The 22,035-nt window shown below is 33.1% G+C and overlaps 3 protein-coding genes and 1 non-coding gene across 8 annotated transcripts in view; 2 read left to right on the top strand and 2 right to left on the bottom strand.

Moving 5' to 3' along the window:
* LOC100784371 (uncharacterized) overlaps positions 1 to 3,737 on the top strand; it is an 8,172-nt gene extending 4,435 nt beyond the window's left edge. Inside the window, exons 7-14 of the mRNA XM_041012815.1 lie at positions 85 to 165; positions 1,035 to 1,156; positions 1,602 to 1,643; positions 2,128 to 2,204; positions 2,294 to 2,384; positions 2,466 to 2,547; positions 3,146 to 3,218; positions 3,423 to 3,737. Coding sequence (XP_040868749.1) covers positions 85 to 165; positions 1,035 to 1,156; positions 1,602 to 1,643; positions 2,128 to 2,204; positions 2,294 to 2,384; positions 2,466 to 2,547; positions 3,146 to 3,218; positions 3,423 to 3,591 — 737 coding nt within the window. The 3' untranslated portion in view covers positions 3,592 to 3,737. The remainder of the gene's footprint in view (positions 1 to 84; positions 166 to 1,034; positions 1,157 to 1,601; positions 1,644 to 2,127; positions 2,205 to 2,293; positions 2,385 to 2,465; positions 2,548 to 3,145; positions 3,219 to 3,422) is intronic.
* Positions 3,738 to 6,355: 2,618 nt separating this feature from the next.
* LOC100783304 (protease Do-like 1, chloroplastic-like) lies at positions 6,356 to 12,239 on the top strand. Of its 2 annotated transcripts, none has more exons than NR_183028.1 (8): positions 6,356 to 6,847; positions 6,968 to 7,094; positions 8,017 to 8,198; positions 8,838 to 8,875; positions 9,706 to 9,904; positions 10,040 to 10,192; positions 10,481 to 10,615; positions 11,822 to 12,239. NR_183028.1 is itself a non-coding variant. In NM_001255763.3 (8 exons), exons 1-8 carry the CDS (start codon positions 6,450 to 6,452, stop codon positions 11,897 to 11,899), a joined length of 1,296 nt encoding a protein of 431 aa, NP_001242692.2. In that variant the 5' UTR covers positions 6,356 to 6,449; the 3' UTR covers positions 11,900 to 12,239. The 2 variants fall into 2 exon arrangements, 1 of the variants encoding a protein (NP_001242692.2); NM_001255763.3 differs by having other exon boundaries at positions 6,968 to 7,090; positions 8,027 to 8,198.
* A 2,309-nt stretch (positions 12,240 to 14,548) lies between these two features.
* On the bottom strand, positions 14,549 to 19,319 carry LOC100781868 (carbonic anhydrase, chloroplastic). 4 transcript variants are annotated; one of them, NR_153436.1, is made up of 10 exons: positions 19,024 to 19,319; positions 17,968 to 18,026; positions 17,561 to 17,710; positions 17,431 to 17,479; positions 16,869 to 16,985; positions 16,713 to 16,766; positions 16,483 to 16,568; positions 15,721 to 15,826; positions 15,088 to 15,310; positions 14,549 to 14,900 (listed from the first exon to the last, which is right to left on the bottom strand). NR_153436.1 is itself a non-coding variant. In NM_001360396.1 (10 exons), the coding sequence occupies exons 1-9, from the start codon at positions 19,228 to 19,230 to the stop codon at positions 15,146 to 15,148; spliced, it is 993 nt and encodes a 330-aa protein (NP_001347325.1). In that variant the 5' UTR covers positions 19,231 to 19,319; the 3' UTR covers positions 14,549 to 14,900; positions 15,107 to 15,145. The 4 variants fall into 4 exon arrangements, 3 of the variants coding, with proteins under 3 accessions (NP_001347325.1, NP_001347326.1, NP_001347327.1); NM_001360396.1 differs by having other exon boundaries at positions 15,107 to 15,310; NM_001360397.1 differs by having other exon boundaries at positions 15,152 to 15,310.
* A 654-nt stretch (positions 19,320 to 19,973) lies between these two features.
* Positions 19,974 to 20,115, bottom strand: MIR5559 (microRNA MIR5559). The gene has a single exon (NR_126622.1). It is a non-coding gene; the product is annotated as a microRNA MIR5559 (primary transcript).
* Between the last annotated feature and the right edge of the window lie 1,920 nt (positions 20,116 to 22,035).

Genomic DNA, 22,035 nt, shown 5'->3' with positions numbered 1-22,035 from the left:
AAAACGAGAATTAGTCCCTGCTCTATGATCTCTTTGGAGAAACAATGAAAATAAAATTTGTTATTTAATTGTCATACATTGCAGTGAAAGATGAATTACCAAAAAGTGCATGGCTGGTAAGCAAGATGGGAAGGTTGACTGCTGGGGTGCAGTATGAGCCACAACGTAAGAACTACACAGATTTTATTCCTTTAGAATTACTATATTTGTGGGTTTTTTATACATTAGAATTACTGCATCAGTACTGGGTATTTTAAATTATTTTTTGATTCTTTTGGTTTCTCTATGGCGCATATGCTGAACTTTGGTTATCTTTCTGCTAGTTATAATGATAAACTGTTGAGTATGAATTTCATTGAATATATTGGCCTATAGATGTTTGCTTTTATATTTTTTAAGTAGTCATATGAATAATAGGCCAATAGGGAAAAGTAATATATTGCATTTTCGAAAAAGTTGACATTATTGCATCAATCTTTTAGTCCAGTATGATTCATGCATTAATGTTTTGAGTGTTTTAATTATATTTAAATTTTAGAATGGGACCTATGTCACACCTGAGTTATGTGTTTATCTCAAGTATATGTGTGTGTTTGCACATGCATGTAAGGCTACAATTACAAGAAAGGTGGAGCAACAACTAGAATGAAAGGAATCTATGAGGGCTGAGAGTTAGTCACAGTGGAGCAAGGACAGTTAGAGTGGTTAGTTAGTTAAAGGGGAACAGTTGATACATATGGAGAATAAGGAAGGAATGATTCACTAAAACAATTAGAAAGTTTGTATGAAAGGGGAAATCCATGGAAGAGGATCCGTTCTCCTATTAGGCATTCAATGAAATTGTTTGTTTCCTTTGCTTGTTTTTGTTTCTGTCGATTTCTCATTTTTCTTTCCTGGATTTGTAATTTTGATTTTATTGATGAACCCGAACAGTCACAAAAAGCTAAACTCTAAAAGCATATTTATCTAACTTGTGTTCATTTTGGATATGACAATTAAACATATATGTACATACTAACTTGTGTGCTTTTTAGAAGGAAATGCAAAACTTTCAAATTTGATGAACTGGAGTTGTGCCATGGGCTATGGTGTTGGATCAGGCAGCCCCTTGTGTCCATCCTTCAATTTCAACCTTGAGCTTGTCAAAAGCTCTCAGGTATGTCCACATACTTAAATTGATTAAATTTTTCATTTAATCAATTCTTTGGATAATTCCTTAGTGAGTAATATAATAATGTGACATGTTATTAAAATGGAAAGTATTGAGTTGTACGAAATTGATGTTATTTAAAATTTTCATTAATCATTAGTATCAATATTAAATTTTGTATTAGCAAATTATGGTTTTTTGTTTTTAGTCCTTAAGATACTTTAGATAACGTTTTGAACAATGAAAAAAACGTTATCTAAAGTGCCTTGAGGACTAAAAATGAAAAACAAAATAATGTTAAATTACAGGGACTGAAAAAAATGTATTTAAACCAAAAAAATATGGTGTTGCAATTTTTGGCATTTGTCTGCCCTAACATATGATTTGTGTAGTTCTGATTAATATTTTGAGAAGCATTTTACTGAAATTTCAAAGCCTAAATAATGTGCAGTTTATTGCCTCGTTCTATCAACATATGGTTGTTCAAAGACGGGTAAGTTCATTTGTCCTCGTTCTCTTTCTTTCCATTGTCTTCTTAGGGGTCCTGTGTCTTGATATTAGTGTCTCATGTTTCATTTTTGTAAACACAATGATGTTTTAGATTTATTGAAGTTAGTCTTATCTATTAAAACTAAATTAATTTCTAGTGGGTTTTCCTTGGTTTTCTAAGAATGTGTACATGCATCTAATTCTTTTTTATTAATTATTTTTCTCTTTTTTTTACTAGTTAGCAAGAGTTGAGGTCACTGCATGAAAAGTTCTTTTGAATTAGAAGCTTGTGAGTTATATTTTGGATGCATTTTCCTTGTGATTAGATACCATAATGCTGATAGAGTTCCACTATTACTTTTTTATTCTTGTTAAAATTTACCATCATTATTGATATTTCTTTTTCTGAGTTGTAGTAAACTGGCAGATTTAATTTCTTGTTGAATCAGAATAAATCATACTCTGAAAGTCAAACTTGACTTGAACAGGTGAAGAACCCCCTTGAAGAGAATTCCGTTGTTGGAATTACAAACTACATTGATTTTGGGTTTGAGTTACAAACATGGTATTCTTTTTTGGCTCTAAACAGATATATATTCAAACTTATTGCAGTAGCACCAATATGGTACAATCTAATTTTTTTTTACGTGTCAGTGTTGATGACGCCATAGCAGAAAACAATATGTTAGACCCCACCTTTCGAATAGGGGCATCCTGGCAGGCTAATAAAAACTTCTTGCTGAAGGTAGAAAATTGATGCAATGTTCTACAGATTTATATAGATTATATATGATGCTCTTAAGTAGATTATTTCTCATCTTTTTAGGCAAAGGTTGGACCTCGTAGCTCATCAATGGCATTAGCATTCAAGTCATGGTGGAAACCTTCTTTCACTTTCAGCATTTCAGGTGGTTCTAGAGGAATTTTTCTATTCAATCTTGCTTCAGTTCTGTATACCCCGTTGCCTATTCCTTTTTTTAGTGTGACTGGGACTTTTCTTTTCCTTTGTATGTGTATTAGGAGGCCAACACTTATTTGGTCATAATACAATGATCAATCGAGAGGAGTGGAAACGGGAAGGGGAAAGGAAGTTGGCCTCCCTAGAGTTTGTTAAGTTAAAAATTAATAAATATTCCCTGCACTTTTACCTATATTCTTCATTGAATATATGTTTTCTCCCTTAAAGTTTTGTATGCTCATTCTGTTTTTTGGTCACTTAAAGTTCTAGTCCTACTTCTGCCCTGGGCCAAGGTTAAGTATCAGTACTTACAAGCTTTAAGCAAATTTAAATTGGAATGGTAAATCAAAGTCTAGAGTCTCTAGACTATAAATTATAATTAGTATCTCAAAGTCAAGGAATGGAATTTCTTTCAGCCTTTTTTTTTCTATATTTTTCTTTTTCTCGGAGAGGAGATGGGTTGGGGAAAGGTTGATTTTAAAGAAAGCATGATGGATGATCCTGGTACTGCATGTTTGAAGTGCTGAGAATGTCCTGTTTTTCTGTAGCCACTAGAGATCGTGCTGATGGTAAAATGCAATACGGATTTGGCATCCAAAGTGAGAGTCTCAGGGAAGCCAGGTTCGTTTCATAGCAAGAGCTTCTATGTTTCTGATTCAATAAATAACTTTCTAATATAACATGAATAGTACCTATGCTGCTGCAAGTTGAAATATGAGAATAGTTACTATTACTATTATTATGAAGCTCGGGGCATAAGAATCAATATGTTCTTTCAAAATTTGTATCTTAATTGGTAAATTTGCATGTTCACTTCTTTTGCAGTTATCAAAGAGCTGATCCCAATTATGTAATGCTCACGCAAAGCAAGGAACACTTAGCAAAGGGCATTGTCTGGAAAGCAGGGAAGCGACCTATGCTAAAATCCGACATAGATGCGGGACATTTTGATGGTCTACCTAGAGAATTACAACCACTTGATAAAATTTTGTAATTTCTTTTTATTTTTCTTCTTGCGGCTAATGACACTTCTTTTTTAGGAGTAGCCGATGAAAATGCTTTCATAAGAATTTAGTCTAGGGTATTGCATTCAATCATTAACTAGAGTGCTAATACTAGATGCTGCACTTATTTATGATACATCTTGCTTCTCTTCTACTTTGATATATACTCTGTGTGAGCACCAAGTGCCATTGATAAGGAGTGGGTTGAAATGATCAACCTGCTTGTACCCTTATTCAAGCGGGTTACTGTAAAAATAAGTCCTTTTCTTTTGGCAAACCTTCTTTTTTTCTCTCCACACCTCCCTCTAATTTTTGTAAATTCAAAATTTTAAAATGTCCTTCTCCTCTCCCCTTTCTTCTCACTGACACTCCTTCTCTTTTTCCCTCTCATCAACACCCCATTGTCTCTCTTTATTCTCAACATTTTTTCCCCATCTCTTTTTCTCTCCCACAATTTTCTCTTTTACCGATCTTTCCTTCATCCTTGTTGTCTTTTATGGTGAATATCACATTTTCTTTGCAGGTCACAGACATTATGGAAATTATTATTGTCATATAGTTATGTTTGAATATATCATGGAAATTAGTTCCATAATATTTTAATATATTATGGAAACTAGTTCAATAATGTGATGTTTTAATACATTATGGAAATTAGTTTCCATACGGGAGCAAAACATAATTACATTAAGAGTCTTTGTAATATCATTAGCAGTGTTGAGTTATAGCTTTTCAAAAATGTGTTGGAATCTAAAGTTTGAAGAAGAAAAATAGGATGCAAATAGAATTCCCCTAAAAATAATATATATATATATATATATATATATATATATATATATATATATATATATATATATATATATATATATAAAGATGGAATAAGAGTATGAATGACGTTAAAAATATTTATGAGCTATCAATTAAGTTAACAGAACAATTCACTTTTTCAATATTTTTTAATCAATCCATAAATAAGAAAACATTATATATAAAAAATGATAAATGAATGCTTACTTATTTTGAAAAAAAATCTCATTTACAAAAGGGACACTGTTCGACCGAGATAGATCCCAAAAATTTTGATTCTAACAATGATATTTAAGCTCTTATGTCTTATAGGTTGTGTTTGTTGGATTGTGGATCATCCAACTGTGACACGTTCCCAAAAGGATGACTCGGACAATGACACTTAAGTACTATGCCTTACATGTTTAAGTGCTTGTGGGATTGTGAATCCTTTGACCAAGATAGTTCCCCAAGAAGGACAATCCTAACAATGATACTTAAATACTTACACTTTATCAACTTAATGCTTGTGGGACTATGAATCATCGGATCGAGACAAGTCCCAAGATGAATAACTGTAATAATGACACATAAAACACTTATGTCTTATAGGCTTAGCGCTTATGGGGTCGTGGATTGTTTGACCAAAATAGATCCTTAGAAACATGTTCGACTCATCTCCAAGGATCAACCAACTCATTTCTAATTGTCAATCAACTCGTCTCAAGGGCCAATTGAGTTATGATCAAGCCTAGCAATAAACCAAGTAGTACACCGCATCTTTGACATGTCATATACGTGCCACAACATACCAGATAAGAGAACACTTAGGATCATCTTGTAAACAAGTATACAAAGGAAAGAACTTGACCCTAACCGCGACCTACCGGTAGAACCAAAATTATCAAAGGGAACTTGATCCTAATCGCAATCTACTGGTAGAACAAACACGATCAGTTCTTAACCCAAGAACAAAGGAAAAAGCTCTCAATATATAAACTCTCAAATTTTATTAATCTTCAAATCCTCCCAACAAAGTGTTTAAAGAGTTTATTTATACTCCTACTAATAACCCTAGTTTAGGTCCAAGGCCCAATAACTAATTAATAATTAAAAGACTATAAAATAACAATAAAAGATCGTGCATGATGGGTTTAATTATCATCTAATCAGTCCAATATTAATAGTCCACCAAAATTTATCAACTCAGCCCATGGATGCTTCTTATTTTGTAAATTGGGCTTCCCAAATTGATTTTTCAAGTTGACGTCAACGCATCTTCATCAATAATGTGTAGGAGAGTAACCCAATTAGGTGTAACTCTTAATTTACATTAGTCTTCTTTCTCTTTGATCTTTAGAATCAAACTTGTAATGCTTGCTTCCGTTTAGTTTTAGACCTTATCATAAGACCTCCAATATCATCTAAAGGATCATTAGACGGGCTAGTTGCACCTCCATCAATACCTATACGTTGTATAGAGTCGACAGAATCTCCCTTGATAATGTTACGAGAGGACATGTGTAAAGAGTTGTCAAGGGATGCTTTGTATAAGTAGAGGTGAGCTCCACGCTTCACCTTAAGTTCATGATTAAGACAAAGTTAGGAGAGCAAAATTGAGCCAACGAGCCTCTAGACACTTTCTTTCCTTCAACATCCCGTGAACATATATAACATAACAACCAAGAAATTAATTTAAATAATTTTATATTATCATTTAACCTTAAAATATCATGTATGATAAGTTTGTTGTATTTTATAATAATTTTTTAAAAATTTTAAATATAATATTATTTCTTATTAATTCACCATGTTTAAATTTGTAGATTTTGATTTGGGTAAATATGTAGAAGTTAAAGTTTAACACATAATCATGAGTTGTAATAATCGCCTGAGTGTAATAGTTGCCAGATCAGCACCATGGAAGACAATATAATATAATTATTATATTGTGTTAACTGAAGCTCCATCACACACTAGATCCCAACTGATCTAAGCACCACAAACAACATTTCCAACCATTTAGCATAACAGACATCCTTTGTCACTCCAACCAAAAACAATGGCCACTTGTTCACTCATTTCCACACTCTTCCCTTCTCCTTCTTCTTCTTCTTTTTCACTCTCTCGTTCTTCCTCAAACACCACCAAACCAACCACCATTCACCTCTCCAAATCCCTCCATCTCCAAACTCCCATCCTCTTCCTCCTTCGCCCCCCAAACCCAAAACCGACACTTCCAATAATACCCCTCTTCCCCAAACTCACCATTCCCAACTCCCTTCTCCTTCTCTGCACCTCCCTCGCTCTCTCCTTCACTCTCCTCCTCTCCCCCGCCGACTCCGCCGCCGCCTTTGTTGTCACCTCCCCAAGGAAGCTCCAGTCCGATGAACTCGCCACCGTCCGCCTCTTCCAAGAGAACACTCCCTCCGTTGTCTACATAACCAACCTTGCTGTCAAGTAATTCCACCTACCCACACTCCCTTTTCTGGATTCTCTTCAAAATTTGATTTTGATTGGTTTTTCTTTGACCCTTTTGCTTTCTCTTTGCGTTTCTCAATTCGGGGGTTTCGTGTTTAGGCAGGATGCGTTTACATTGGACGTGTTGGAGGTTCCTCAGGGGTCAGGATCTGGCTTTGTTTGGGATAAGGAGGGTCATATTGTGACCAATTATCACGTTATCCGTGGTGCCTCTGATCTCAAGTTGGTATTTTTTTGTTTTATTTGCTTAGTTTATTTTGATATTTTTTTTATCTATGGGAATTGAAGAGAGTGTCAAGGAGTTTACAATAACTAATGCACATACTCAGCCAACTGAGCTATACTCCCCTTATAGTTATTTTTTTTATATATATTGTCAATGTAAAGAACTATAAGCTAATTGGAAATCATCAAGATATGGATTTTAAAGTAATTCTTACAAGAATTTAATATAACCTACACTGTAATCATAAATTGCCGTGTTTGGTAAGATAAATGACTTTTATAATAGCTATTTTAAATGTCATAGCTAGAGTGATTTTTAATTAGTTGAAAATGAAAAACACATTACAGTGAATGAAAATTATACTCTTTTTACAAAAAAAAAAAAAAAAACTAACAATTTTGTCATATGTAACAGTCTGTAATTGAATAACAGGGCAAAAAAAACTTTACACTGCTAGTGCATTCTAATTATTATTTATTTTCGCATCTTTTGATCCAGTTTCTCAAACTTGTACGTTTTTGCTCGTTGCTTCTAGTTAGAGAGGTGCACATGTCTGCTGTTTGACTTTTGAGTCATATGATGCTGGCAAATGGGAGCTTTTAAATTTTGCAGTTGAATATTTTCATATCGTGTATAATGTGAGTTATCTATAATTAAATGGGTTATATAATTTAGGTTGCATTAAAACAAAAGGGAGGTGACAGTTATGTGTGTTACTTTGCACATTTGCACCTCATTAAATGTCTCTGAGTGTGTTTGCATTGCAACTTTTGCATGGTATTGAAAAGTGAATTCATTGAGAAGAAAGTTTTTTTTTTTTTTGAACTGCAAAGATTGAGAGGAAAGTGTGATGGTAGATAGATAAATACACTTGTTGGCATGGATTGAGTGAAGTGATTGCTCCTATTCAAAGTGATGCTAGTTATGTGCAGGGTCACTCTTGCTGACCAGTCAACTTACGATGCCAACGTTGTTGGTTTTGACCAAGACAAGGATGTTGCGGTGCTGCGTGTTGACGCACCTAAAGACAAGCTCAGGCCTATACCTATTGGGGTCTCTGCTGACCTGCTTGTTGGTCAGAAGGTTTATGCTATTGGGAACCCGGTGAGATGTCCCTGCTGATCTAGTGTTATAAATATGCATTATTATGAATTTTCCAATCTAGAGAATGATGGCGATCCTGGTTGAATCTAATATTAATTAGAGCTTGAGCTAGGATTTTACGATCAAGGGGATTTCGTTCTTCCTAAATCATATTCTTAACAGTTGTCTCATTTAATCTAACATATAGTTTTCATAATTATATAGATATTTAATTAGCATTGCCTGCTCCTTTTATAAATGTATATGCAAAAATTTATGTTAAAAAATGTATTGGAGATCTGAGTTATAAATGCTTGTGATGTAAAGGCAGATTTGTGCCCCTTCCTTTTTCTCAAAAAAATTGCTGGGGTTATGTTCTGCAACTATCATCTAGAAATATGGGTGGTTTCACATGATTTCTTTAGCAATTCAATTGCTTAAAGAGGGGTGGGTTCAAAACAAAACCATAATTTTTTGTATGTAATGGATAAAAAGAAACTTACTAAATTCATAAATTGTCATGGCTGGTACCTTGTAATTGCTGCCTAGCTTCTTTATGTAGCTTTTAATCATTCACATTGAATACTATTTGTTGTTGATGATTGACACAATCAACAGTTTCTTGATATGCCAATGTGATTCTTTATTCTTATCTTGCAGTTTGGACTTGACCACACACTCACAACTGGTGTCATTAGGTATGAAAACTCTGAAGTGAATATTTTGATCTAACTCCTATTACCTACAAAAGGAGTTTCTACTTTGCTATTCCTTTTCCTTTCCTCATGTCAGATTTTACATTTGTGATCAAGCCTTTTTATTAGGTGTCTAAAAATAGCAACTATTGTCTTCTTGTTTTCAGTGTCACATTCTGGGGTAGTTTTCAAGATGAATTGCACTGTATTGTAAATTTTGAATTAGAAACATCTGGGAAGATGAATGAAAGATATTATTGTACCAAAAAATGTGACTGCAAAAGAGGTAAAATAAATCAAACTTTTCTCATAAGTTAAAATCAACTTATGTACCTCAATTATGAAAAGTTGGATGGGAGGGCTTTTAAAAAGTTGAAGTGCATAAGTTGATTTTAACTTATGGAAAAAGTGTGACTTATTTTACTTTATTATTTTCTTCTCCTATAAGTACTTGTTGAGAAGTTTTTTCAAACTAGGCCTAAAAGGTTAGCAGAAGAGGTGGATTAAGCAAAAGAGGCGTTTTGTAATGTAGAAACTTGTGGGAAAATCTTATTGTAGAAATCATATTTTTTTCTTCATATGGGAAGCCATTATTACCTTTCCTGAATTAAAGACGTGTCATAGTTCATACAACATCTCTTCTCTTTTTTTGTGTGTGAAATTTCAACCTTTTAAGCATGGTAGGTATTCCATAAGTATTGTTTTTCAAATGTTCACATCATAAACATATGCTGTGCTGATACTTAATAACTTTAAAGTTGGATACTCTGTCTTATCCTTTATATGTTTCTTTTGTGTTGATTGTGTTTTACTGATATATACTTCCTCAACAGTGGACTTCGGCGAGAAATTAGTTCTGCTGCAACTGGTCGTCCAATTCAAGATGTTATACAGACAGATGCAGCAATTAATCCTGGCAACAGTGGAGGGCCTCTCTTAGATAGTTCTGGAAACCTCATTGGGATAAATACAGCAATATATTCCCCATCTGGTGCATCCTCTGGTGTTGGATTTTCTATTCCAGTGGACACTGTGAGTTTTTACTTTGACCTGTTTTTAATTTGTATGTCTTCAAGAGACAACTGTCCATGGAAACACAAACTTCTTTTTCATATCCTTTAAAATCTAAATAAAATCGCTAATATGCTTGTTGTTTTATATATTCAGGTAAATGGTATTGTTGACCAGTTGGTGAAGTTTGGGAAGGTTACAAGACCTATTTTAGGGATTAAGTTTGCCCCTGATCAGTCTGTGGAGCAGTTGGGAGTAAGTGGAGTGCTTGTCTTAGATGCTCCTGCCAATGGTCCTGCTGGGAAAGCAGTAAGTTTGTTCTTATATTATTTTTATAAAAGAGGAAATTTATAAGATGTAGAAATTCATTTGTATATGAGAGTCCAGCTAAGTGCACCAAATAGTGGCATAGATTTCACGTTGCCATAAACTTAGCCTCTTTAATACCACTAAAGCTAGTCACAAAAATTGTTCACACCATTTAAGCTTCTTTGCCACATCTTATTAAAACTAATTGCTGTTACTCATTGGATTGCTTCATCTTGATTTACTGGATTATCATTTTTCAATGGAGCTGGTTAAATTTCTATTTTGTAGGGCTTGCAATCAACAAAGCGTGACTCTTATGGTAGACTCATTTTAGGTGACATCATAACATCTGTGAATGATAAGAAGGTTACTAATGGAAGTGATTTATACAGAATTCTTGACCAGTGTAAAGTGGGTGATAAGGTATGGTGCTGATTCAACTGCTCTATTGTTCTTATAAAAATGTATAACTTGAATATAAATGTTTAATTGTGCTATTTTTAAAAACTACTATGAAATCCTGGGATTTCCAAAGCAAAATAAAAAAGAGGTTGTAAGAACATGGTCAAATTTGGCTTCATTGTGTGTTTAAGCATACGGTTGACATGGTAACCTTCCAAGGGAGAATATAGTAGAAAGCAACATGTTCAAGTATGCCTTTTGCAATTGGTTGATTTGCTTGTTCAATTAAATGCCTTGCTTTATTGTCTTCCCTCCCCCAGTTAATAGTATATAATATGCCCTATTAATATTTGGGCAGTTGGACACAGTCAATTCAAATATCTTATTTGCTTTTGTCTGTACAAATTTTTAATGTAACTTACGTATCATTTTGTCTGAATGGTAATAATCGACAGCAAAAATGAAATATTTGGAGGAATGGACCAAAACAATTATCTACTTTTGTGGCTGTTTTAGACTGTTCTATGTCACTAACCAAAGTCAAGTCAAAGCTAATTTTGACAGGCTTGGATTTTAGAAATTAGACCAAGTTGTTTTAAGGATGAGTTTGGGTTATACTTCAATTATCCCAACCCGTGGATGCACATATTCTTCTTAACAAATATTTATTAGTAATAATACTTTATAACATAAGATTTTACATATTTATGCACAATAGTGTAAAGGTTTTTTATACTGTCATCAATCACAAATTGTCACGTATGACAAATTTGTTGACTTATATAATAATTACTTTAAATGTCACACCTAAAGATAATTTTTGATTGGTTGACAGGGAAAAATCTTTACATTAATAGTGCATAAAAATTAAAACTCTTATATTTAGGCGTTATAGTGTAAAGCTTTTATACATTATCAGGTCTTGGTCGGATTAAATTCAGATTTAAGGAAATAACCTTATCAAAATTTCAAGTTGCGTAGGGACAACCAAGCCAAATCCATCCAATGAACACCCTATTTGTTTTCATAATCTGTTTTTAACTTAATGTGGATGTGTCTAGGTTTGTCTTTCTGATTTTTGGTTAGTAGAATTGCCTCTCTCTATATAAAAACATTCACCCCGCCCTAACCCTTTATATGTTAAACTTACATTGAGAGACTCAACCCAATTTGAAGCTGATTTATTATCCTAGTTTAATGCTTAATGATGTTGATAATGATATTTAGGTGATTGTGGAGGTGTTGAGAGGTGACCACAAGGAGAAGATACCCGTCATTCTGGAGCCAAAGCCTGATGAATCATGATGATATGCAATTCATTATCCATCCATCCATCCTATACTGCATGTATATACATTTCATATGCCAGGAATGAATGCAGCTGTGTATGTGTATTCTTAGGTTGTATCTTGCTTCATAAAAACAGGTCCAAGTGTACATATGTACTATGGGACTGCCAGCTCATCATCCTTTTAACTTTCTCATTATTAAACTTAATATAATTTGCCACGTCTATTTTGCCCCCATACAAATTCATACAAGGGGTTATGATCATTGTGCTACATTTTTTTCTTTTTTTTTTATATATATTCTGAAATTGTGTTTTTATTTCTTTTATTTTTTTTAATTTTAGAAAAAGGGCGTCAGAGAAAGTACAATTGAAAATAATGATGCACATTAAAATAGTGAGATAACAGTGTTTCGGCAAAAGGATAGTTCATTTGGGACGTAAAATAGCATCGAATAAGTAAAAGTATCAAACATTATAAAATCTCAACCTATCTTGTTCAAATCAGGAAATTGATCATATCCATCATATAGTTAGTCTTTCTTAAATGATAACATAATCCTACGAGGAAGTGAGAAAAAAAAATGAGGTGTTGGAAAATGATTGAAGTAGTTAGTAGGAGAATTGTTATGACCATAGCTCTTGGTAAATTTACCAAAGATGAAAATGATTTATTTGATATTATAGATGACAGATTATTGAGGGATTGTTATGACTATAGCTCTTGATAAATTTTCATGTTTGTGTGTTGGTTCGGTATATTACTCTTCCCTTGTGTCTATTTCACCTAGGGTATGAACTTTGTAACTTCATGATATAAAGTTTTTATTTGGAAGGCTGCAACTTCTTCACCTTGCACAGGAAGATGTTAACCGTTGGTGTCAATTGGTTTTTCTCATTTTGTTTTCTAAATAGTAGTCTACAAGAACATTTATCTTAAATTTTCTCCATTCTAGAATCGCGATTGTGCCACAAAATGTGAATAACAAACTGTGCTGAAGTATTTTGGTGTTTGAAAATTTTAGCAAGATCATGGTTGGTCTTCATGATTTTTGCAATGTTAAGCAAACATGACCTTGTTTTGACCATGGTTTTAAATTATGCTTTTCAATTGCAATTGTCGCTACAATGTAACAATTGTATCGCAAGTATAATTGTGACTGCAAGATTGCAACTGCAGTTTGGAATCCTGTTCCATGGCAGTTTCCTTACAATGAAGAAAGTGAATGCAATAAAAAAAAATATAGTATTCACCAAAAAAAGAATAATTTTATTATAGCTTCCAATTTCTCAACTTCAACCTTCCCCAGTTAGTTCACAACTTCTTTTGAAGGTGTACACATTTAATTCCAACAAAATATATAACTTATTATTAATACCTTTTTCACAAAAAATATACATTGGTTCCATAATTTGTTTCATTATTGTTATGGGGATTACCCCGACGTAAGCACGCTAGGTCTGTATAATTGGGGATTTACCCGCTGAGGGAACCTTTTTTTTATAAAAAAAAAAAATTGACAAAATAAGATATATTAATAAAATGGCATAAGACATGCCTTGGATCACATACAGAAGTGACTAAAGACATTGGTTACAATTGAATTATGAAGCATAAACATAGATAAACAGTAACCCCTGTCAAAGCATAACCGAAACCATCCTTAATTGTATTCTAATTGTAACCATATCAATCTAAGATAAATCTTTTAAGAATCTTAAACCCCAGATTAGTTTAGGCCTAATTTAACTTCAAAAGTTAACATACGTGAAGATTGTCCCTCACTTTTATACTATTACATGACTTTATCTTTAGTCCATGTAAGACTTTGATTTTTTCCACACACCCGCTCTAGTCTCCCTCTCAAAACTCTCTTTATAACACTCTTAACATTCCACTTATTAACGTCATAACAATTATACAGAGCAATACCCTTACAACTCTCAACAGAGTGCAAACGTGACTGACCATAGGTTCTGGATATATCTGTAGCATAAGCATATATAGTTACCTTAGTTACATAAATAACATCAATACTACATATCCTCCATCACAAGAATAGGTTCCGGGAAAAATGTTAGCAACACACTCTTTTGAATATATTGTACCAATTTTAACGCAGAAACATCATAATACTTTCAAACTAAATCCGTAGACCATATTAACCGTACCATATTTTTATTTTATTTTTTATTTTTGGGAATTTATAAACTTGTCTTCATTATTCAGGAGGATTCTTTCTAATTTGGTTTTTGAGACGTGAAATCCATAAAGGTAAAACTATAAAAACTTTCATATGAAATATACAAATTAATGAGTATAAAAAGCACATGTGCCATGATAAAAAGTAGACTGCATCAGTATAAGTTGACAACTTGACAGTGTGCAAATGTTACACAAAGACTTTGTATAAAGCTCTCTAGTTTGTAGTAATTTATATAAAGCTCTCATGATTTCCGTTAACTACCAACTTTTATTTTTTTTTACTTTTTAAATTATAGTTGAGTCAATTAATTAAAAACATTGTTCCAAAATAATAATTTCGTACAAGGTTTTAAAAAACAGTGGTGGTGACCGTGATTTAGGCTGCAGCATCAAGTTTTTTTAACTGTCTGCTATAATTTTTGAGATTGCATCGACCACATTTATCTGCGATTTGCCATGATTTCAACAAACGTGACTAACTGCAATGCGACTGTATTTAAAACTTTGAATCTTCATACAATTTAGCATTGCTTATATAATTAACTAAGATTAATTTGTCATCTCTCTCGGTGTTGCGGGCTATATAAAGATCAAGGTTGAATAATGAAAATTTTGTTACAAGAGGATTTCCAAACTCTTATCAAAAGAAGATTTTCCGACATGCATAAACGCAGTTCATAGTTTCATATATATATATTTTTATAAATATCATATGGTGATGAAGGTGGCTAGGCCTCTTCATTGCAGATACACACGACCTCTAAGCATGGCCCCTATAGCTTCCAATGCAGAATGGTGGCCACATCTTTAACCTAACAAAGAAGAAAAATGCAGTGGTGAAAGACCATAAAAAAATATTGCATGTTTCTTTGATCAAAATGGATTGAACTTCAAATTTGGAATAGAGGGTGATGGAGAAATCTCCATATCCACTTTTATTATTAGGAAATTCAGCACATGCATGCATTCATAACAAGGGCAATATTAATTTCAGAGTACATTTTAGATAGGAGAATACTTAGGGAACCAAGATGAGGTCATTGATAATGGTTGATGTTCATACGGAGAAAGAGGATGCAAGGCCAAACTGAAGGCCCCAGAGCTCAAAAGATCCCTTAACAAAGTCATAGTATCCTCCTTTTAGTGACAATGTCTTGTTCACCAAGCCATCTCTAACAAATGGGTATGTTAGAAGGTTTCCAAGGGAAACATTCACAGCTTCCTGCACATTCATAATCCAATTCAACTTGTAAGCATCACCTACATGGTTTTAATTTGCTTCTAAATCGTCGCGCTTAAACATTATATTATGGACAAAACTTAGATGCAGTTTCTTAGGTGATTTTAGTGTTGTCTTGTCTCTAATCAGAATTGGAATTTTAACCCAGTAATCTTTGTAATAAGAGTTTGCTTTAAAAGTCAACATAGATTATCAAAGTAGAATTCTAATTTGATTGGAGAATAGTAACATAAGTACCTATGAAATTGTATGTAAGTTTTGTCCTTATATTATGTGTTGAAGTTTATTTTGCCTACTTAAAGAAAATGTGTTGAAGTTAAGTCTGAGTTTTGTGAAAAATATTAGAAAATACTATTTAGCTAGCATGTAGCTTGTACTAATGTGTCTCATACCTTCTCACAGTGTGAGCACAACTCAGCAAAAGGTGCATCCCCATGTTGTGTCTTCACCTTTGCCTTTGCAGGCAAGCCAATTTTGACCCACTCCTCAATAAAATCACTGTATCCAGGCAATAAATCCAAAATAAAAAATAAAATTTCTTAGAGCCATGAGAGACCTTTGTAAATATACCTTCAAAAAGAGAAATAGACATGAAATTTTCATTTGATGAAGTCGTGTGAGAATTTAACATGAAGTGATTCATTTTTGGATGAGTTTATGATCGTAGATGCATTGACAATATAAAATAATTTTACAATGTCATCATATCTAATCATAAATCACCATAAGCTTGTTGATTTTTGCAATAAATACCTTAAAAGTTATATCAACCACAATCTGTGATTAAATTACAATACAAAACTAATTTAGGCTACCAGTGGCACAGTTGATGACTATTAAGCTCTTTGGATATACTTAGTGCATGCTTATTTGCTTCAGTCTGTTTTGTAGAATTAATCAATTGTTTTTACTAACTTAGGGAGTATTTGAAAAAAATAAGTGATCATTTCGAAGAAACGGGTTTTTACTAAACACTCGCTCAGTGTGACTAATTAAAATTTGAATTTGAACAACGAAATTGCCCTGCCTTTATTTGCCTTATAAGAATTGGTTCCAATTTCATCAAGCAGGTAAAATATGTGCATCAAATCATAATTACCTAGGGTGTAAATAATTGATGGAGTGTAGTTTTTATGTAGAGCAAAATGACTTACGTAGAGTAGGTTCCATCATATGGGAAAGACAGAAGCCCCTTAATACCACCACAAGCACTGTGTCCAATGACCACAATCTCAGACACCTGTGGGAAAAAAATAGATTGATTAAAAATTCGTGATATTTTCCCACCAATTATTAATTTTTATGTTAATTAGTAACATAAAAAGTACACTTTATGCCTGAAATTATATGCAGTTCATTTATCTTCCAATGATTGGTAAAATACCTTAAGATGCAAAACAGCATACTCAACTGCTGCCCCAGTTCCAGCGTATTTTGACTGATACACAGCAGAGTAAAACAAAGAAAGTTTGAGCACCAAATTGAGTATTATTGTATTAAGACATTTCAATAAGGATTTTTTGTTGTATTGAAAACATACCTGGTCATATGGTGGGACAATGTTAGCAACATTTCTGACCACAAAGGCCTCTCCTGGTTGGAAATCTAGCACATGAGATGGGCACACCCTTGAGTCTGAGCAAGCAAACACCATAAACTGAAAAAACAAACAAACAAGACAAAATTAGTTTTATAGAACAAAAATTTCGTTCTAAATCCGAAAGGGATTTTCTACTCTATAAATAAATAATTCATGAGTAAATAATGTATGCAGTCTTAGTGTAAAATATGTTATCCAATTATAAATTATTATGTATGTTAAGTTTGTTAACTATAACAATAATCATATCTCATAATTTTTGAGTGATTAACAATGTAAAACTTTTTACAATAACCATACATGAAAATTAAACTCAAAGTATAAATTATTTACACAGTCATCTAATAAAAAATTATTATATATGATAAGTTTGTTAACTTCAACAATAATCATCTTAAAATTGATAGTTATTATGATTTTTGATTGGTTGAGCGTGTAATTTATTTTTACAATTACTAGGCATGAAAATTAAACTCATAATTCATCACAGAAAAAAAAATACCTTGGGGCTCTGGCCTTTGGCAAGTTCACCATACAAAGCTGGATTCTTGCTGTGGAACAATAATAGGAATGAGACAGCTTAACTAAAATAAAGGAAAAGTAATGAAAAAAAGGGTATAGTGATGACTAACTCATATTTCTCCTTCTTGAAGTGAATGAAACCAGCTTTGATCCTGTCTGAGGCTTCTGATGATGGGATGCCATCAGATGATGATGTTCCCAGAGAAGCTGTTATCTGCTCCACTTTCTCAGCAGCTGTGGCTTTGAGTTCACTCTTCTCCCTATATTTCAATACATGGCAAGTCAATTTGCAAGGAAGCTACACATATATAGTGAAACATTGCATATTATAATTATACTAGCATCGATCCCCGTGCAATGCACGGTTTTTGAAGGAAACATAAACAAACAAAAAAGAGAACAATTAAGTGAATAAAAAAACTAACTAAAAAATTATCCGATCAACACATGACGACGAATAGGCAGTATTTATATAACTATTGATTAGTTATGCTTCCAATAATATATTGAGACTTACCTCAACAATTTCTGGAGTTCTTCAATAGCTTGCTCGTATTCCTTTGCCATATCCTCTCTCTCCAAAAAGAAAATAAAATTACGTATCAGTTTTTTTTAAAAACAAACTAGTAACAAGTGACCAAAAAATGAAATGATGAGAAACGAAAAGCAATTTTCTAATTATAATTTTCTATCCTAAACATGAAACTTTAGCATAAGTTAGTAACTATGATAAAATTCTGTGGAATTCGCCGGGGGAGGACTAAAGGAAAAAAATATTCAGAATTCAGTTATTATGTAAAACCTCGGAAATGTGGAAATTTGATTTTACACTGTCCGAGGATTAATTAGTTGCTATTTTTTGTTGGATTTGCTTCTTTATTCGCCTTAGAATCCTCCAACTAACACACCTCCCCCATACAACTATAATTCACGTTATATATAGTTTTTATTTTCGGTATGAATTGTCTTCCTAATAAAAAATAATTTGTTAATTGTATGGTTCTGGCTGCTGACACATACTAGTAGTGCATGAACAAATCCATGCCACACACCTGTCTTTGTTATTGTTACCTAACTAAGCTACCAATGTGCATGTGGTAGATGTCAAAGAAAAATCAAACGGTGTTACACGTGAAAACTAAACTTTAAACGACACACTTAATCCTTTTACAAGCATAGCAACCTTATACGTGGACATTGTTAGATTATTAAGCACATGATCAACTAGCTAAGTCAAGTTAAAATATATGTGACAAGTGACAACTCATCAAACACACATTGTGATCCAAAAATGCCAAGTTTATGAGAATTTTGGATCCCTTAAAATTTGAAACACAAAACAAAAACAACAAAGAGTAAATAGTATATGTCCAGACAATGCACAAATGATTATCTATGATAAATTTGTTAATTTTATCACAACTATATCGAAAGTCATATGAATAATGATGTCTGGTTGGTTAATACAGTAATATTTTTTACAAACCGATGGTACATAAAAATTAAATTCGATGACAAATGTGTAATTTGAATGTGTGAATGATCAAAGTGTAGTAGTGTTTGGTATATATACCACAGTTGGGGTGATGATGGGGGCAGGGGCAGCAAAGACAGGCCTGTCTTGAATGAGAGAAGGGAAGGAAGAAGAAGAAGAAGAAGAAGGAGAAGAAGGAGTGCTAACGGTTGCGAAGACAGAAGGGCCTAATGTGGCCTTCTTGAGAGAGGTTTTGGCTGGGGAGATGGAAGAGAGGCACCACCCGTTAATGGAAGAGGTCGACATTGTGCAATGAAGACTCAAATGTTTATGCTATATAGCCCTTCGTAGCAATGGGGTGTATAGTGGCATGTCCAATTGGGTATCCCCATTTTATGTGACCCTTTGGTCGATAATGAAAACGAAAGCCAAACAAAGGAGAGCTTCACTCCTATCCTTGAAGATGAGGTTTGAATGTTGGAGATTAACTACGAGAGAATGACCATAACCCTATGTCACTTTGGATCACCCACACCCACCTCTACCTCAATTGTCACATACCCTTTTTGCCATTTACCTTCACAAACCATGTACAACACAAAAAATGGCCATAAATTTTTTAGGTGCACTAATTGATTTTGTTTTCTTGATTTTTGAGGGGTGCTTAGCACATTGTTACATATGGACCATAACATTGTTTTGTAGATATTATCTATGAGATTCGCGTTAATTCTTATGACAACATTCGGATAATAAAAAAGAAAAAAATGTGGTAGTAGGTATTCCAAGGGACTTAATTTGAGAGGGTTTATTGCTGTAGGGTACATGTGTCTCCTTTCAATTTGTGTGTCATGACATGCACGCAATGCCTAGTTGCCACGTAGGTGAAAAATGTAACTGTTTATACCCCAGCTGAAAGGGACAAAACATTGCATGCTTCATTGCACTATTATTGCAGTAACTATATGTTTCTATCCAGTGCTTTTACTATAAGTTTGGAGGAATATGCATTCCATTTATGACAGATATGCAATTTTATATACTTTAGCGCAATCCTTTTACATAGTGAAATGTTGGATCATTCTATATTTCCTCTGGCTTGCATCTCTTTTGTCTTCTGCATGAAGCTCCAAATCCAATATGGTTGGTTGACACAGAGTGATCCAACAATTCACCAAGTAAAAGGAAATAGCTGCATAATTTTATTTAGAAAAATATTTAGCTTTTACCCTTTTAATTACAGTAATATCACCTTATTTTTTATTTTATTTTCTGCTTTTAGAGATATATATGCATATGAAATTGTGATATGAACTAATTATTAGAGAGCTTTGGAGATTTCAATTTATTTTCGTTATTTTACTAACTTAAATATGGTTCGAATTCTAATTTTAGAATGACATATATAGGTCGATCATCATCAGTCATCACAAAATATATGTTTTTTCAGCCAATTGCAAATATATTACAGCTACTTTACTGCAAAACTGAAATTGGCCGGAAACGTTGCATCGATAAAGAAGGAAAAAAAGAAAAAGAATATATCGAATAAAAGCCTAGTTATTTCTAACAGCCTAGTTACTATATAATTTGGCATAATTGTAATTGTCTTTTCTTTATGTAAGTATATATTAATGTACTGTCTTAGATTTATAAATACGTGTAGCATTCCAAAATCGAATGCCAAAATTTGACAAAACGATAAAAAAAAATGATTGAGGTAAATTCACAATTTTGGCATTAATTATAATAAGTGGAAGATTCAAGAATAAGAAATATATGGGAATTATTAAATATATCTTTTGAGCCTTTTTCTATCCGTTGGTAAACCAATGGTTCATACGTGACGAACCAGATAAATCCGTTGGTAACCAAGCGGTGGACCTAAAAGATAAAACCCTATCCTTGAAGCTTCGAATTTGTGGCTATGCATTTAAATACTGCAACTATGTTGTATCTGTTGGGCTTATACATACACAGACAAAGCTTCAAATAGTATAGTATGGACTCACATTTATCCATTTTTCTACCATATCCAGCTAGCTAGCATTGCAAAATAATTCCCATTATACAAGCTAGGAAGGGAACAAAACTTTTCTAAACAAGTTAAGTGCATGTTTGAAATGAATTTGTTAATGTAGATCAAGTATTCTTTCATCACATTTAACCATACTGCAAAGTTACTCATAATAACTTGTGATGCATGTGGATCCCTTACATCAAAAAGCAAAAGCAAAACACGATATAAGTCATAATTAAACGTGTGTACATTCCCACAAAAATTTCTTATTTAAGTAATAAATTAATATTTGTGTCATTTTTGTTTATGTATTTCTTTTCACATTAGCCAATAAATGTTCTTAAAACACTAATTAAAGAATCAAAATAAGAAGTTTTCATTAAAATGTTGTTAATTGATACACTTTCACCTTAATTTTTAATACATTCCTAATGCAGTTTTTAATATAAAAAAATATTATTGATTCCTTAACTAGTGTGTTTAGAGTAAGCCCCTTTTACTAAATTTAAGAACACCTTAATTAGCATGCATATGGTGGTGTGTAATATGTGTGCCATTGCTCCTGAAGGTGCCTATAATAATCATTGTGAGAGTGAGGAGAGAGATCGAAACATACATTCTCACCCAAGGCTGCACCAGATTCATTGGCCAATCAACATGACAGAACTGCTCCTTAGTCATTGTAATGTAATGAATCATGATCAAGAAGCAAGCCAACTTGGAGAGATTAATGCCAACAAAATTGAATCTGCTTAAGCTTAAGGAGGGTTTTGCTTTAATTTAGAGAAGATTGGTGTAAGGGTTAGAAGGTTTGGCGTTGGTTTATCAAATGAGTGATGACCAAGTTTGGTTGTTATATTACACACCACAATTGTGATCGACCGTGCCATTTGATTTTGATGTCAACATTCAGTGTGCACTATGATGAAATTATGTCAACATTTTTTATATATGTCCTGTTTCGGATACCCCTCCACGGGTTACAAGAGTGGAGATTAAGACTAGGCTATGTTCGAAAAAATATATATAAACGTAGGTGAAAAATTGAAAAGTTACTTCAAAGTTAAAAAAAAAATAGTTGAAGATGTATT

The sequence above is a fragment of the Glycine max genome, chromosome 19, assembly GCF_000004515.6.
Source record: "Glycine max cultivar Williams 82 chromosome 19, Glycine_max_v4.0, whole genome shotgun sequence".
NCBI classification, from domain to species: domain Eukaryota; kingdom Viridiplantae; phylum Streptophyta; class Magnoliopsida; order Fabales; family Fabaceae; genus Glycine; species Glycine max.
The sequence above is the reverse complement of the archived record's forward strand: the minus strand, read 5'-3'. Positions and strand labels throughout refer to the sequence as shown.

Excerpts from the sequence above, each read along its gene's own strand:
- LOC100781868 (NM_001360397.1), bottom strand. The coding sequence starts at position 19,230 with ATGTCGACCTCTTCCATTAACGGGTGGTGCCTCTCTTCCATCTCCCCA. Across the intron at positions 16,986-17,430 it reads CCAAAGGCCAGAGCCCCAAG|TTTATGGTGTTTGCTTGCTC; the intron begins GTATTTTTTTTT and ends TTGTTTTTTCAG. Across the intron at positions 14,901-15,151 it reads GCCTTGCATCCTCTTTCTCC|GTTAAAGATGTGGCCACCAT; the intron begins GTATGAACATCA and ends CTTCTTTGTTAG.
- LOC100783304 (NM_001255763.3), top strand. The coding sequence starts at position 6,450 with ATGGCCACTTGTTCACTCATTTCCACACTCTTCCCTTCTCCTTCTTCT. Across the intron at positions 7,091-8,026 it reads CGTGGTGCCTCTGATCTCAA|GGTCACTCTTGCTGACCAGT; the intron begins GTTGGTATTTTT and ends AGTTATGTGCAG. Across the intron at positions 8,199-8,837 it reads TTTATGCTATTGGGAACCCG|TTTGGACTTGACCACACACT; the intron begins GTGAGATGTCCC and ends CTTATCTTGCAG.